Below are 17,780 nucleotides of genomic sequence, written 5' to 3' on the forward strand. Positions count from 1 at the left end.
AGAGGGAATGAATTTAAATTGACTAGAATGCTTTAGCTTGCAAAAAGAGACCGCTGAAGAGGAATGTGATGATACAGGTCTATGGAATCCAGAAGGGCGTATACAAGAATGAATAAGGAGTTAATATTTACTCTTTCTCACAGTACGGGTACTAGAACCATCCACTGGAACTGTTAGGAAGCAGTTTTAGACTAGCCAAAGGAAAAACCTTTGTAGGGGAAGCTACAGTGAGGAACCCATGATTTTAAACTGAGAAGCGCAGATTAGGTCAAAACCATTTGACTGTAAGAAGCTGACAGAATATCCATGGAAAGACTCTATTTGCCCTGTGTTAGTCTTCCAGTCCTGGTTACCATTCCACGTGAGATACTAAACGGTCCTTCAGTCTGGCCCTTGTGGCTGGTCCTGCATCTTTATGTGGTATTTGTGCGAAACCACAAGAACTCCTTCCCCTGCTCCCCGCTGCCCCCACCCCCCCTCAAAAAAAAAAAAAAAAAAAAAAAAAAGGCAGGCAAAAAGTGCATTAAATATTTTTTTACGTTCTCAGGTGTCCAAGATTTTCCATCATTAATGGAGTTAATACGTTAACTCACACACGTGAGTCAGCAGCTGCTGTCTTAGTGTCTATGCATGCGATGTAAATATTGTAAGAAAAAAGACGACCCCAGAAACAGAGTTGAGGAGGACTCCTAAGGACTGCAGTTACAAATGCATAAATAATATTTAGAAACTTGATTAAAATTAAATATTTTATTATCAGGTTTATTTGCTGGTTTTAGGAAAAACCATTGGCCTTGAACTAATGTCATTTTCATCTGTATAAAGCCATTTAAAAGCACTAAATACTACTCAATTAAAATAGCCCAGTGTATCCATTTGCACTCCCTTTTCCCATGTGTAAATGCTGGCATGTGGTCAAGGTAAGAAAATCAGATAATAAAGAAGCTCTTTTTATAAAAATGTGTTATGGTGGCAGTGAAAAACTTTCTGAAAACTCATTTCTGGAGTAATGAAATAACGTTTTATGAAGTTTCTAATAGTCAAACTAACAGAAGTTACTGATAACTTTTAAGTTTCCAGGCAGCATATTGTTTCTGTGTAATGTAATGAAAACAATGTGTGTTCTAGAAAGCCAAATGTTTTCTGATCTTGAAAGAAACTAATGAATAGCTGTACAGATATATATATAGATATAGATACATAAAACCAACAAACCATCAGTAACATATGTAATGAGCTTATGTTTTAAGTATTCAGAATCATGGTATGGTTTCATATTTATGCTGTTATGCTGCTATCAAATTAATAGTCCAGTATCTCTGTTTTTCTTTGTTAAGTTTCTGTCTGTGCTGATAAAAACTACAGAAACTTGTTTCAGAGTACTTTATTTTTTACAAATGTTTATCCTTGCCACATTCTTGTTCTTTCCCTTATCCTATTAAATAGTTTCAAATCTCTTTTTATCAAGTACTTGTCAAGCATTTGGTACAGAAACGTGTTTTTACCCTGCCTAGTTAATTAAGGTGACTGTAAACAAAAAGTTGTACAATTCAAAGCCAAGCAGTGTTTCACACAAGGATGGAGGTGATAATAGCTTAATTCCTGCTTGATCTTTCCTGTCTTTGCCCTGGCTACTTCGGATTGACCTTGTCCACAATCTGATGACCTCCCTATTGCACTCAGCCATTTGGAAAGCTGCTCATGCCATCGCTGGCCCTGAGGGGCTATCTGGGAGACCACCGAGCCATTGACCCATGTCAAGACTGGGTTTCAGATCTGATCTACTGAGCTTCTGACGTAGCTGCACACTACACCCACTGTAGACAAAGCCAGTGGGGCAGTCTGATTTTTTTTTCTGCTTCTTAAGTGGCATGCAGTTTGCACTTGCTGTATGGAAGACAAATTTTACACCAGTCATTTGCTATGAAATACACTTCCTGAAGCAATTACACATATTGATCCTTTCTTTACAAAGGAAGCAAATTCTCTAATTTAGTGGCACAATTTTTCTAAATCCATCAAATGGCCGGGGTTATTGGGTGTATTTAACTCTCAACATCAAGTTCTACCAAAAAGCACTATTAAAATATATTAAGGGCAGAAATATATATGTTATTTCGTAATAGGCTTTTTTTCTATGAAGTGTTAAGCCAAGACTTTGCAGATGTTTATAGAAGTGTGTAAATAAGGTTCTGATCATAGTAACTTAGATATGTGTATGTATATCTTAGTGCATATTGTACAGAATACATGACGACTTCCAAAGCTGCAGGTCTGTTTACAAAACAGGGAAACACTGCCCTTATCCAGGAGAAAATCCTTATGGTTTTGAGCTGAATTTTGCTTCCTAGCATGTTGTGTTCAAATCTGCACTAGATATACCATTTTCTGCTTTAAAAAAATTCGTTGTTTAACCATAAGCATTGCTTTGATTTTTTTCATAGGACTTAGAAATTACAGTTCTTTTGCTGTACGTGCTTGCATTTTTTTCTTGAGCCGTGTTTAGCCCAGCAGGCTCTGCCTGCAGAATTGCCCCAGTGGGCCAGCCCTGGAGGTGTAACTGCCACCTTCCACTCCTGTTAGGCACAGCCCCATAGAGCACTCTTGTTCAAAGCAGTGATGCTCCTCACAAGGAATTTAGCACATACACAGGCCTTGTAACCACGTGCAATTCCTTCCTTTTTTTTTTCATGTGTGTGTGTCAAATTATACATAATGCTTCCCTGTAATTATAAATTGGACACATAATTGAGTTAATGACCTTTTCATGAAAGAAAATATGATCGATTCAGCTTTGACCATGTGGGTTTTTTTCTGAACATGTGGTATAACTGCAGGTATTTTAGAATTTACAAATAATAATATATTTCTGGGCATTGAACAATCTCAGATAATAGCCTTACCATTAAGTTCTTAGACCCTTTATTTTAGGACTATAACTGGGTTTTACACCTTTGTAATTAACATACATGGCATTACTTTCAGGCAAACTCTGTAAATGCTAATGCCATTTGCGCATCAGCACTTTAAAATATGAATTGTATTAGAATGCGAAAGAATCAGTTTTCCCCAACTTCTTAACACCCTTAGTTGTCTGTTGCTTTCCACTGAATACTATTTCTACCAGGTGATGTTTATTACTTTAATTGTATAAGTTTCTCTGTGGATAGTATGCAATCAAAACCAATGTTTTGACCTTTTTGTTTTATAGCCTGTTGTGTGTTAGTTCTTTGTGGTGTTGCAAACATTAGGATTTATCCTATCCAAAGGTTTAAATTGTAGAAAGTATGAAAGAGGGGATTTCCTCCTTCTAGGGGTGGAGAGGGATGTGGGAGGATTTTGTATGTTCTCTTTGCCTAATGACATTCTAATCATTTTTTTTTTTTAACATGACAAAGTGCATCCTGTGACAGAATTTATAACATGGCATTGTTTTTCATTTATCTACAGGAATTGATTCCTGAATTCTATTACCTCCCAGAGATATTTGTCAACAGCAACAATTACAATCTTGGAGTAATGGATGATGGAACAGTTGTGTCTGATGTTGAACTTCCACCATGGGCCAAAACCCCAGAAGAATTTGTTCGCATAAACAGACTGGTAAGATGGCTATCTTCTAGTATCGGTCAAGTAACGTTGGTCTTGCAAGATTCTTCTGAAATAGTTTGGCTCTTTGCTTGCAATATACAGCTATTTGTAGTTTACGTATGAGTATGGCTGAAATAATCTGAAGAAGTGTTAGATTTACAAGTTTTGGAAGAAAAAAGGCATAGGGTGTTGGTCATTCTTTAGAATTGCTAAAAAAAGTTTGTGTGGTCTAAGTATGCAGGAGATCTTATCCCATTTGTATGTCAGCTCTTGTGGTTCTAAAGAGCTAATAGAATTGTCACTTCACAGAAGACTTGAAAAAACTTGTTTAATCATAGAAATATTTGTCACTCTGATTACTTAAATGCAGTTTTAGGGTTTTTTAATATCAGTATCCATTTAGCTCCAAAGATCAGTGAACGCCTCGGGAAAGAAGGCTGCATTTTAAATCTGCTGCCACCTTTTCCATTTCTTCCATTAAAGTGATATTTTTCAGAGTGTTTTTTACAAGAAAATAGAACTGAATTCTCCTTTGCCTGCTTCATTCCCCAAACCTGTGTTATTGTTCCCTTCCCTGTTTAGGAAAATCGGGTTGTTGGCACTGCCTGGCTTCAGGGTGCCCTCCAGGCAGTGTAATGAATTACAGAATAGCTGTTACAGTGTCATTGTTGGTGTTACAGCACATGCCCAAAGCTGTTACCCTGGGCTCTTTTCAGAATGAAAGGAATCTGCATCAGTGGTGCTAAAATAAATAAATTAGGGAAGCTTTTTTTAATGCAACTTGACAAGTGAGGCTGCATTTTCACGTGGTAGTCAGCTAACTGGGAAATACTGAATTAAGGCATAGAAACTCTCAAAAACTTTTCAGCTACCAGGCTTAGACTTAATAATGCCCTAATATTCCTAAGCTAGAAAGGGGGAATTGAAAAAATTCTGTTGTTGGCGGAACATCAGACCTCATATTCATATAATTGCAATACAGTCACATCAGAAGGAATCTGTGATGTGTACGTTGTCAGAATGCTTTATGCTGCACTTTTACTGGTGACACGATACCGTGGTCTTCGGAAATGTTATTTGGCCTGGATTCCTGCAGGCAGTTGTAGGGTGCACCGTAATAATCACAAATTATGTTAGGTGAATTTAGTGTTTTGCTTCATATAGAAGTATGTGCAAATTTTATTTAAATGAGGTATGAAATACACTAACATTTAGCAGGACTACTTGGCAAACCATATTCAGACGCAACTTTTGATCTTGCAGTTGTGCTGATAGGTAGTAGGCTGGGGAGGTAGCCTGACACCTTTTTGAGCTTGGCGTGCGTCGGTGATTCAGAAAAACCTGAGAAATGCAAAGCTGTGTTCTTAAGCAGACTTGTCCAAGGCAGCCTGTGGCCTTCATCTCTTGTGACTGTTGTATTGTAGCTTTTGCATGAAATATAGTTCTCATTTTATTAATTACAGATCTGGCTTTCCCCACTGTGAAGTTATTCTCCATCTCCTGCTTCCTCCCATTCTAAGATTTTCGCTCTTAGGTTTCTCTCCCTTATTTCTAGCCTTGGTTCCAGGTTTTTGTCACCCTTCCCTCATCCTCCCATCATTTCCCAAAGCCTTTGCTACTAGTGGATGCCTTTCTTGCAGCTGTTTTTGATAGGTCTCACTTGTGCTGTGTTCTCAGGACGGACTTCTACAGGTACATGCAATTTTCAAGTATCGTATAATTGGACAGAACAGATTATTTTTTTTAAAGCTTAAGTTAATTACAAATGTAAGAAATAATTTACCAGGTGATGGTATATTAAAGTGTGCCAGACATCGTCCCCTTTGATAACACTGTAGGTCCCTGGTGCTGGTGCTATAATACAGACACCAACTTTTCGTCAGTCTGGTAATATTAAATTCAAACCTCTGTGCCAATGAATTGCATTAACTGCTCCTGTGTGACGTAGTTAACCTTATCGTGGTGGTGGTGGCCCTGTTAGTGCTGGTATGGATGATGCCCTCTGTAATCTGCCATTTTTTCAGTGGAATAAAACTGAGAAAATTACATGCAAGTATTAAATTGCTTTCTCTCGTTAATATTTAGTGGATTGGATACCATCAGCATTGTTTTATTTTGAAGTAGACTAGGTGTGTTTAGGAAGAATGCTTAAAGATCAGTTCCTCACAAACGCTAGCAAAAAGAGCTTGCTACAGTGTGGAACGGGCCGATTCATTCAGTTAATATTTCCTTACTGCTCCCTGGTTCAGACGAAATAGTGATTATAGTATTTTAAGTGCTCATTTTGTAAGCTATCACACATAGATATTTTTTCCCCTTTGCATTTCAGTTTACCTCTTTAAGTCCACAGATCTTCTACAACGATTGAAGCTCATGAAATGCATACTACTTTGATCTGTGACCTTTTTGTGGTGCTAATCGGGTTCCTGATATCATTATACCTTGCTCATTAATCATATTTCCTGCAGCCCGTCAGCCAGCCAGACAGCCCAAGCCCCTGTTTGCAGCCTTGTGTTGGCAGGTTTCTGCTTTTCCAGATTATTACAGTGTGATACTTTGGCTTCTCATAACCAGACCCACATCAAGCTGTGTGCTACAATTAAAGTCAGATGGTCCTCAGGTTGAGCAGGGATATACTGTTGCAGCTGTCTGTCTTTCTGGAACCAACCAGCCCGGGGAACAGATGATATGTAGGACAGTGCATAATAACAGCTTGTACAGTACTGGGTCAATAGCAGGGGTTCAGAACATTAATTGACAGGCTGATAGCTGATTTAAAAGTGATTCCCAACCTATTTTTAATTCTACGGAGTATGTATTTTAATTGAAATAGATAGTCACACATGTCCTCTGTGTTTGCTCTGAGAGAAAAAGCAGAATGTTGTATAATTAAAACTGGGTTTTGATTGATGGAATGTCATGATGAGCTAAATGATAGCATCAAGATGCCATTCTAAGCCAGTTGAAGAAGCGTAAAATGCATGTATTGCTTCTGCATACAGTTGGTACTTTGTATTTGTGAAAGCACAATATTTTATAATAGCACAAATCAAGGCGGGGGGCGGGGGAAGAAATAATTTTCTCTGAAACAGTCTACAGTTTGATGGAAAAGTGGTGGGGTTTTTTCTGTTATGAAACCTTATTGTACAGCTCTAAAGCGCTCTATTGTATATAATGCCTCAGAATAACTGCGAAGATATCTGAAAATATTTTCCAGTTTGCACAGATGCAGTTGACAATAATTGTGTTATGGTATAGTTCCATCTTTTTTATACATATATGTATATACACGTAATATACACATACATATGTGTATAATAAGAATTATAGTATTAGCTTAATAAAAGTAAACCACAAACTTTTAAATGAGATAAAATTATAATTCCTCCCTCAACAAAAGAGAAAAATCTCAAATGCAACATACTACTGCATCCTTCCTTTTATTATTTCCAAGTTATGATGTCTCTAGGGCTTTTAGTATGTGAGCATAGGGGAGAATGCTAACTTGGTCTGATATCCAACAAAAAGAAAATACCCAACAATTTTTTGGTTGTCCCATGCTTCTGAGAGACCTATAGGAAAAAGAAGTGGGAAGTAGACTGGGAAGGGAAGAGTTTAAAGATACAGATGTTCAGATGTTTGGATACAGAAATCTTAAACAAAAACTATAGCAGTAGTTGCCAGGCACTGAAATAGACTTTAAAACTTAGATTTTTCCGGGGTCTTTTTATTGGCTTCACAGTCTTAGTTGTGTAAGCTGCCCTCCTTTATAATAGTTTTCTCTTTTAGAAATTTAAATTTACTTGCTGGAGTTAGTGTTAATTATTCCATTAAAGTTGATAGAAATTTTAAATGCCTTTCTTATCATGCATGACGAAGTTGACGTTCACAAAGACCAGGTGCAGCCCAAGGAAATGTCTCGTACTTCCCACTGATAGTTAGGAATAGCTAAAAATCCCGATAACACAGTACTGCTTGTTCTAAATAGTAGAGTGGTTTATTTTTTCCTGTCATTTGAAGGTTGGATGTCTGAATAGGTAAGAATTAATTTAAAACTATTAATCAACTGATAATAACTAAATTTCACGTAGTTTTGATGAGCCTCAGCTTTTTGAGAATTAGATTGAGAATTGATAATAAAGTTGTTGAGGTCTGTTAAGACAGCTTTCCGCAATATATCTCAATTTAAGTATTTTGTGCTTTATTGCAGACTTAGTCCTTTCATGATTAGTGGTTTATCTATTTGATTCAATGCTGGGGAAAATGCAGGACAAATTAGAATACTGATGAGATTACTGTGCTGGATTGAAAGTTTTGAAATCCAATTTTCAAGTAATTGAAAATGTAGTGATTGGAAGCTAGGATGCTTTCTGAAACAAATGAAATACTTAAATACATAAAGGTACTATACGCAAAATTTACCCTGGCATGATAAGTAGAATGGAGAGAAATGGTAGACCAGCCATTCACCCTAATGCAAATTTTAGTGGAGCGAAATGAATCAGTATTAAGAATGACCGGTTGGTAAGAAGGATCTACAGGGAGAATTAGAGGATCATTATTGGTCAATACGGTGCATTACTTTTTAGCACAGGCTACTCCATCTTACACGAGAAAACAGTGAAAAAACAACATTTCCTGCCAACTACCACACCAACAATACTCAGAACTGGAGTTTTTGTGAGTCTTCATGCTCTCCTATCCATGGGAAGTGAACAGATTAAAAAAAACATACAAGTTGGCTTCAAGAAGATTATGCTACTTTCAGTCTATTAAAACTATTTCTATTAGTTAAAGATATGGAAGCAGCAGTTAAGGTAGTGCCTGTAGCTTGGAATGTACTGGGTTTTTTGTAATATGTTGGAAAAATACGTCCATGGTGGTTTCCCTGGTTCTATAGCTGTGTATTTACAAAGGTGTTACAGCAAGTGCTGTAGAAAATAATGTGGATATGAACTGTATGAATTAAGGCTCAGAAGTGCAGATTACTAGCAATACAGTGCTAGATTATTAGTCATATATTGCTGGTAATAGCTCACTCGTTACATGTGTTAAAAACATTAGAGAGCAGCAAAAAGGCTCAAATGAAAGCTAGGTTAACTAACTAGCAACATCAGAGTTGTTACCTGAACAGCACCTGCTTTGAAATTCTAGTTGAAGTGGGATTCAATGTAGTCTTAGAAATCTAGAGTGCAGTTGGTCTGTGTGCACTGCGTGATGAGGGTGCTTCTGGCAATCCCAGCTGGTCAGAAATGTCTGCAGAATGTGAGTGTAGAATACAGGAGAAGGAAAATCATAGCCCTGTGAACTCTTCACTCAGGCTCTTCTAGATGATCCTGTTGGCGTGTTAGATAACTGTTCATCTAGAAGAGAGGTGATGGATCACGGTGGAAAAAGGAGAAGAGTTTTGATACCAGTTCTTTCAAACTCTTTACTTCCTGAAATATCTATGTGATTGAAATGTTACTTCCATTTGTATTTCTGATGTTTAGTGGTTTCGTGTGGCTTTTCTTTGTAAATTATAATTTATATACAGTATAAGATTTATACAATATTCTCTGAAGGGAGGATATCTGTGACCTCTATAAGCATTTCAATTTTTTAGAAAAAATCACTTTAATGTATTTATAATAGAAAATGTAAGTTGGAAAGTAAAATGCTTTTCCTGGCAAATACTTGTATTTCTGTGCCGTGTGTGTGTGATGCATTTAAAATAGGTGTGTGTTTAAACATAACTATTGACAATGCATCTTAAAACACTATGTTGCATTCATTTTATGCTGCTTTCAAGCTGTGACTATGGAAAAAGGTTTGTGCAGGAGGTAAGATTCCTTGTATCAGGCTAAATAAACATTTCCATTCATAGAAGTCTCATAAACTTAACAGTCTAATCCAGCAAGTTGTCAGGAATATTCTGCTTCAGCAAAGGTGGGTGTGAAAGGTTCAGTCTTCTGGCATATTGGACTTTGTGTATTTAAAAGTTTTATATTGTTTAACACAATGTTTTTCCGTGTCTGTGGAAAAAAGGCAGTCCTGGGAAGCACAGGGGCTGCACCATGCAGCTACTTAACAGGCAGAGGAGCACAGAAAGTCTCCTAAATGGTTGAAGAAATGTGAGTAAATTTAAGCAGCAGGATTCCTTCTTTCATCAGAAAGTGCTTCCACGACCGCAGTGCGCCTTTGTAGGGATTGTCTGGTTTCCCTTGCAGTCTGTCCATGTAGAATACCAACACCAAAGAAATATTTCTAAAGGAATGTTAAATATGGCCTATTAGAAAAGAATCTGAAAATCTTGGAATAAACAAAAGTAGACTAATTTTTCTGTGTGTACAATTGACTCTGCGTGTATAAGAATAGTTAATTTTTATTGAAGTGCCATCTAAGAAATATGGCCAGTAATTAAATTTATTTAAATTTAGTTCTGTTGAAATATTGCTTTTACTAATTTTCAGGTAAGATTTTTTATTGATTAATTTGTAAAGGAGACTACTATACAATGAAAGTCAAATATATTCAAGAGTATGAGGGAGGTAATGAAAAGTGAACTTGAGCCATGCTTTTGAATAGAACTTGTCTAAGGAATGCTGAAAGCATTCAGTTTTGGTTTCGTAACGCATCAAAATATGCTAATATTGGAAGCCAGGGTTTAATATATATGATGGAATATATTGGAAAGGAGCATCTGTAGGACAAAGTTAACATACAGTAAAAAGCAAATGTGGTGATGTAAGAACCTTTTTTTATTTTTGCCATTTCAATGAAAACAGTAACCAAGGTAGCGTATCACCATTTTTTTGCCAAAACATTGATCTCATTTATATCCAATCCAGATATGTAAACAGGGAAGCAGGGTTTGTAAAATCTATTCTTTCCATAACAATACCTTCATTACATCTTGTTTGCGATTCCTACCATCTCTTTAAACTCTGCATGCAAGTTACTTTACTGAAGTTACAACTAAACTCTGGACTTCAAGACTGTAAGCAGAGTAAAATAAGAAAAATAAGTCTACACATGCTTGCGTTTAAATAATTTCTGAAAGTGTGACAGATGTCACTTTTCTTAAAAAAAGAAAGTTTAATGGAATTACAGAATGTGATTGCCTGGGCAGTCTGTCTGTCTTTGCTATTGTGGAAAAAAAAAAACCCCAACCAACCAAAAGAAGCTAGGAGGTAAAAATTTGCCAATCTTCATAAATCAAAAAGTTCAAGGTATTAAATAATCCTAGCATAATTCTCTCCTATTTAAAAACCCCAACCTATCACATTCTAAAACCAGTTTAAATTACTTGCTAATCATTATGACATTACACAGCTATCGGTAATGCATCTATCTTAGTGATGTCTGAGACTAAACAAGGTGAGCAGGAGAAAAACTAAAACGTACAAATATTTTTAATGAGAGCAAAATGAAACAAAAAGGAGGTTAAATTCTAAAAAAAAGCCAGGTTGGATGTAGAAGAGTCAAAAGGAAACAAAGCCTGAACTAGAACTATGGACATTGAAGCCAGTGATGAAAGATGCAGATTTTCGAATAGGGTAAGAGAATTTATCATAGCATGATAAATATTAAAACATGGAGGAGAATGATATGCAATCAGGAAGGATTATAAAAAGCCAAGTGATAACGCAGTTTGAGCATATACAGTTTAAAAAAAAAAAAAAAAAAAGGAAACCTAAGGTAGGTAAATTTGCTTTTATCCAAAAAAAGCTGATTGGAAGCAATCTAGGCAATTAAATTTGCTTTCAGCACTTTTGTTGTTTGATATTGTAGAACTGGTGTTTGAAAGCAGGTCCATGGAGGACATTAAAGTTATTACTGTGTGAAATGAAGTGGGAAACAATTGTGCTGGAGCCATTGCCCCATTTAACAGGTGTTCACTAAATCTGTCTGTCTTCTGTTTGTCTGTTCGCTGAATGTTGTGCCTGGGCACTCCCCGTAAATGCTTATCTGAGGGATGCTCTTGGAAATGTGTGAAGAATTTTGATTAACATAGAAAAACTGCATCACAAGTTCAGTATAGAGTAAGGGAGAAAAAAAGTTTAAAAGCGATAGTAGTTTCTTACTTGCTTTACTAAGAATTAGTCTGTGATTGGAAGTTGCTTTGCAGAGAAATACTCCCAACTTTTTTCTAGGGTAAGGCAAGCTAGTGATGGTCAGGAATTCCGTGCAACAGGAAATGCTGGTGAGGGACCCGGTAGGATATGGTGTTGTAGGATTTGTTTCAGTGTTGTCTAAAGTTTATTTATCGATCATACATGAAAATACACTGCTAAATTTGAATTTAATGGGTATTTTGTTCTAAATCAAGCACTTGTAATATGGTCAGAATGTAGAGAAGTTTCTACCCTAGGTGCTGGAAAAGAAAGTGAGATTTTGGTAACATTTGCATGGTAACATACATTGAGCTGTGGAGAAATAAAGCGAGAATTTGTGGTCTTCAGCTGAAGTAGGGGAGGGGTTGAGAAAACATGGCCATCTGTGCCCTACATGGAAGGGTACAAAAAAAGTCAGCTGAGGCTTTGCTTTCAGTGCTTTTCCCTGGCAAGACTCCACTTTTTGAAAGCCTGGGATGAGGAACAGTAATGTTGCTAAAACCATCTGGGGTTCAGAGGAAGTTTATGACAACGATGTGGAGATAGAAAAAACACTCGTGTGAGAAAAGAGTTTCTCTGTCCTGGAAGAGAGGAGGGTAGGAAAGAGAACAATAAAAGTATATAATATAATGAATAGTATTGAGAAGATGCATCGGGAAATGGCATTCTGTATTTCATAACATAAGGATGTAAAAATTGTTCATGAAATGGAAAATTAAAATTTGCTACAAGGTCATATTTTTCAGAATCTGTAATTAGACTCGGGAACATGAAGACTAACAACAGGAACCAGAAACAAACTGTGGACATTTGTTTGTTAAAAGATACCCAGTTTGTTAGGCAGTACAAAACATGTAATATAAAATGCAAGATCTTATATTCAGTGGTTAAGACAAGCTCTAGAGGAATATATGAGAGTTTCATGAGAGAAACAGTACCACACCTCTTCTTGCTCTAATAAATAGAAGGATCTTTTCCTTGACTGTATCAAATCAACGATGCTTTAGTCCTGTACAACACATCTTCTGGCTTTATAGAAAGGAAAACCTGAAGGCATAGTTCCAAAACATAGAGGACTTGCAGGGATGTAGCTAAGGTAAGTCCTCCATCTCTTCTTTCTGTCCCTCACCACATTTCCCCATCTGTGTCTTTATTTAGGAACAATTGTTTGTGAAGCCATACTTAAAACTACATCACTGAAATGATATGAAAAATCCTTGTTTCTAACCTAGGTGATTATTTGAGTAACCTGATTTACTACCGGCAGTGGCATTGGCACAAACAAAGGCATAGTAACCGCAATGCAGTGCAAGTGCAAACATTTTGGAGTGGAAACTTCTTTAACTATTTTGTCTGTCACAAAGTAGGTATCTCATTAAACCGCTGTCAAGCGTGCGGACTTGTAGACTAGACAAGCTCTAGTTAGCTGTGTTTCTGATATTAGTTTAACTTCAGCAGCACAGCGCTCTGCAGGGAGTATCGTACTGCTGCTGGGGAAGTGTAGTGTCAAGCTTGTGATGATTATGCGCTTTTGCAAAAGCAGTGGGTGGAAACTGATGGAAAAGGTTGCTGCACCCCAGCCCATCTGCTCAGCATCAACCTCCTGCTAGATGTTCCCTCACATCTGCCAGTTGTTACCCTTTAATTGGAAGTTCAGGTGTAGCCCTTTTGGTTTAAGGAGGCCAAACTATAGCCCATCAGTCAAGTAGGAGAATGTATTTCGCAAAACAAATGCAGGCTTTTGGCAATCAAGGTCATGCTCACCCAAGTAATAAAGGTACCGAGCAGTCAGTTCCTTTAGTCAGATAGTTGGTCCACACTTAAATAGTCAGATACTGTGCATTCCTTTTCCAGTTTCTCTTTTTGAAGCAATTCAAGCAACCCCAAATCTCTTGGGTTGTAATTTTTACTCTCAATCTTTATTAGATAAAAGGATGCACATGCTACCTGCAAGGTATCCCTTTAAGTACTTGCTGATCTACTGAACTGCCTTAGTAAAATTTGTGAGAGCTATAGTCAACTACAGAACCAAATCCAATAAAAGACCAGTTTTAGTTTCCTTATTTCATTCTCTAATAGCTGCAAATACTATATACCCTGCAATTTAAACCAATATAATTGTTCTGCTTTTGAAGCGTGGAAGTTCCCTCTGAAGTGGAGGACCATTAGCAAAAACACAAGAGCTAGAATTTCTCCTGCTTGTGCTCATCTCGCCCTTTCCTGGTTAGTTTAACCAGTTAAAAAATGTTTTAGCTGTCTAGCTTGGTTCAGTTTGACAGAAATATTTAGGGGGTCCTCATTTGGTAGTGTCTGTAGGAGATCTGAGGCATAGTAGCTTTTGGCAGAGGGGAGATTTAACGAGCAGCAGAGGGCAGGTATATCTTCCATTAACATAGCTGCTTACTAGGAGGATATTGGATGGTGTTGCTATGGAAAGATAACATTTAGGTAACACAAAGGCTCTAGAAACAAGCCAGCCTGGCTTATTTCTTTATGAAAGTAATTTTCATTTCTCCATCTTAAATACTTAATGTTCAAAATGAATCTCCAACATATTAATCATACAAAGCCTACCTACCCCTCAGCATTTTTTTCTTTTCATTCTGAAGTTTTATTTCCTCTTTGGCTTTTATTTAGGTAGACTGGTATTTGTTAACAAAAAGCAACAGCTTTTAAAACAAGATTAAAGATATTAATAATAGCAAAAATATAATTGACATTCAGACAGGTCATAAGCAGACAAAATTCTGCATAGATAAAGTGACATAATATATACTCTTGTGAGGTTCTTTGTGTTTGTCCTTGTCCAAATGGGTACGATTTCTTTAAGCCACAGTTTAAAGTAGAAATTCTGGATCTGATCCAAGTTAGTTGTTAGTGAGAGTTGAACTGGGCTAATAAAAACACGAAAAGTTCAGCAGCATGCAAGTAGTTCAGAGGAAGTTGATTAAAAATATTAGGAAACTCAAGTGGTTTAAGTTTTGCAATGTGTACAACACATTGTACAAGTAGTGTTGGACTTTTCATGTGTAATGTCTTTATTTTTAATTAATAGAAAATACAACTTTATCCATTGCTTAAAGGAAAGAAAGAAACCAATAGAACAAAACTTGTGGAATTGTTTTGGGGTGTTCCAAACAGTATGCCTTGAATAAAATAGTGCAAAGTATCCTATTTCTGAAAATCTCTGAAAAAAATATTACAAGTGTATGACAGAAGAGTCCTTAAAGGCAGTGAAGCCTTCTAATTGTTACTGACATTATCTCTTGCCATCTGCTTTCTGAGGCAGAATAAGAACTTTGTAATGAGGATTAGGAGTGGAAGATGGTGAGGGTATGCTCCAAGAGTTGCTGGAGTGTTCTCTGCTTTCACAATAAATCACAGAATAATTTTTTTTAATGATAGTTTTTTAATATATTTTGCCTAAACTAATATAAATAAACTAGGAATTCAATTTTGCCGCATATTCTGCTAAGGCTATTTTATTTAGAGTCAGTTCATTTATTAAACCTTTCTTTAAGATGCTACAAGCACATGAAGGAGCTGTACTGCAGCAGACTTGGATGTCTGCACCATCAATATCCTCCCTTCAGACTGATGCAAGCACATCACGCAGCACACCCTTGGGCTGTGTATACACCAGAATTAAGCTGTGATTAAAATCCATTCCAAAGCTGCATACAAACAGAGCTCATACCCAGAGCTTTTTTAAGCCTAGTTTTACTGCTAGTGTGGACAGATCAGAGCCATTCACAGATTTTTAGCAGAATCTGTTCCTCTCTGGCTTTTCATATGTTTATTGAACTCTGTCTCAGTTGGAGTTTGCCCTATATGCATTAGTGGTTTAGAGTAAGTTTAGAAGAGAGCAATAATCACATTAATTCTTTCAGGTTTGGATGTTTCTCTCCCAAATACAGCAAGAAGTGCCTATTTTATTGTTGTAGCCATGGGTGACCACTTAATGGAAAGTTTTGCTTTGCGTTGCGATTCCTCCTATGGGACATGTCATCTAACCTGATTATGACCCGTTTATCAGCCCTTGTACCCAAGGTATAAGTAGTGTGCTGACTCAGCTACCACATAGACAGCCATGAGCTGGGCTGTCCACTAGAAATGAGTAAATTCCATGTGCTCAGGGGTTAATTTGATTTCTGTCTGGATCAACACAGTCATGTTAGCTCAGTTTTATATCCGATACTATAAATCCTGCTGATTTTGATTTCATCCATACATCTTTCTGCTGCAGCATGTATAAACATTATCCTCAGTTTGGTTGAGCTGGTGATGGGCAGGCATGCTAAAGGATCAGATAAAACCACCCGGCAAGCTGGGTCTTGCGTGGTCTGCCAGATGGCCATCTCTGTTATATGTCAGTTTTCTCACTTCCCTGACAAGAGTAAGTCCCAACTCAGGAGGAAGGTAAGGGAGCTATGCCATTGGTATTCCCTGAAGTGAGCCACAGGGTTTCCTAGAGATGGATACTTCTGAATCACACATCTTTGGTCTTTTTCCTGCTCCTTTTATCGTGAGGTTTAGGATGTTATGAGAATCAAAACAGTAAGGAAAAAACCCAGCTGAAGTAGTCTTCAGAATTTATGTTTGCCAGGGGCCAGTTATGAACTGCAATAAAATGCTACACATCAGGGGTTTCAAGTCCAAAGATGACTTTCTGCAAAGAGGCTAGAGAAGGTGGTGGCACATGAGAAGAGGAGCTGAGTGACAGAAAGCTGTGATACAGGCAGAGAAGCAGAGCATTTCACAAGAAACTAATGAGAAACTACACTGAGGAATCAATGGAGTGGGCAGATCTGTTTAGTTCTGGGTCTTTTTGTGTTACTATCTGTAAATACAAAAATGACGGGGATATGGGAGGGATTGATAAATGCAGACAGCTTTGAAGTCTCCAGTGGTTACATGGAGATCCTAATTCAGGAACTTGAAATCTATTTGATATCTTCCTGAAATCTTAGGTTCATATATTAGGCATGAAGTTTGTAGTGGTATCTGGTATCAGCTAGAAGATTAACACAAGTCCTTTGGTCTCCACAAAGGTCTCATTTCTGAATTATCTTCTTTTAAAAAATGTGCAGTTTCTGTAACAAATGAGTGTGGCAAATGTAAATACTGCTGTTTTAACAAGTACGTTTTGGACATAAAACATGTCATGATGGTATAAAAAGCTAGGATTTTATTTTCAGTAAAAACCTTTATGTAGTCTTACCAAGAGAAGACTGTTGCGGCCTCTTACATGTTCTGCATGATGTGAAAAATCTAAAAGTGGCAAACATACAGTCTTATGTAGCTTAAGAACTAAAGCCACCCTGCCAAAATGTAGAACTTAATTTGTGGATCCCATGTAGTGTGGTTGTACTAGTAATACCTTCTGAATGCATTCACTGCTAAGATGAATGTAGCCTCTTTTTATATTGTCCTTTTAAAATTCTATTTTGGATTTGAAACGTTAGAATATGTGAAATTAAAATTCTTGTTTTCAGAATGTAGTTGTATGTCTATAATACTTCAATATAAAATCATAGTGGTATTCATTAACAGAAAAAGTGACTGAAAGACATCGTATTTTTAATATGGTGTTTGAGAACAGAACTGCCCCTTTCACTTATCTGATCGCTTCATGCATGTTAGCTTTCTATCTTTCAAGCAGTGGGGTGTAAGCAAATTTCAGGAATTTTTAATGTTCTTGGAGTAGGCTGTACATTTGTGACCCAAGGATTAGTAGATAGAGGGTAATACCTCTTAATTTGGGGTCATGAATGCTGAGCGGTCATGTGCTGACCTTACAGTCATTACATGTCTGAATTCACATCATTCAGTTGTTTGCTTTGGTAGCTGAAGGGCCTTTCCACAAAGCCAGCAATAGGAAAACATGACAAAAGTGTATTTTGGTTGTGAATTCTTTCAGAACTATGATTCTACATGACCTACTGCATTGTTTTTTTAATGAGTTTAGAAATCAACTGCAAATTGCATAGAGACATGTTCATACACTATGTCGTACAACTGAAGTGTTTTTTTCTCTCTTTGTAGGGTTTATGGAATAAGTTTATGGACTTAAAGTACGTGGCAAACAAAAAT

At 37.0% G+C, this 17,780-nt stretch overlaps 1 protein-coding gene across 4 annotated transcripts in view; it reads left to right on the forward strand.

Moving 5' to 3' along the window:
* The window catches only part of LRBA (LPS responsive beige-like anchor protein), a 411,738-nt gene that overhangs the window by 311,220 nt on the left and 82,738 nt on the right, over positions 1-17,780 (forward strand). For all 4 annotated transcript variants that reach the window (XM_037396311.1, XM_037396332.1, XM_037396323.1 and 1 more), the window contains one exon: positions 3,451-3,603. In XM_037396311.1, coding sequence (XP_037252208.1) covers positions 3,451-3,603 — 153 coding nt within the window. The remainder of the gene's footprint in view (positions 1-3,450; positions 3,604-17,780) is intronic.

This window comes from Falco rusticolus, chromosome 1, assembly GCF_015220075.1.
Source record: "Falco rusticolus isolate bFalRus1 chromosome 1, bFalRus1.pri, whole genome shotgun sequence".
NCBI lineage: Eukaryota > Metazoa > Chordata > Aves > Falconiformes > Falconidae > Falco > Falco rusticolus.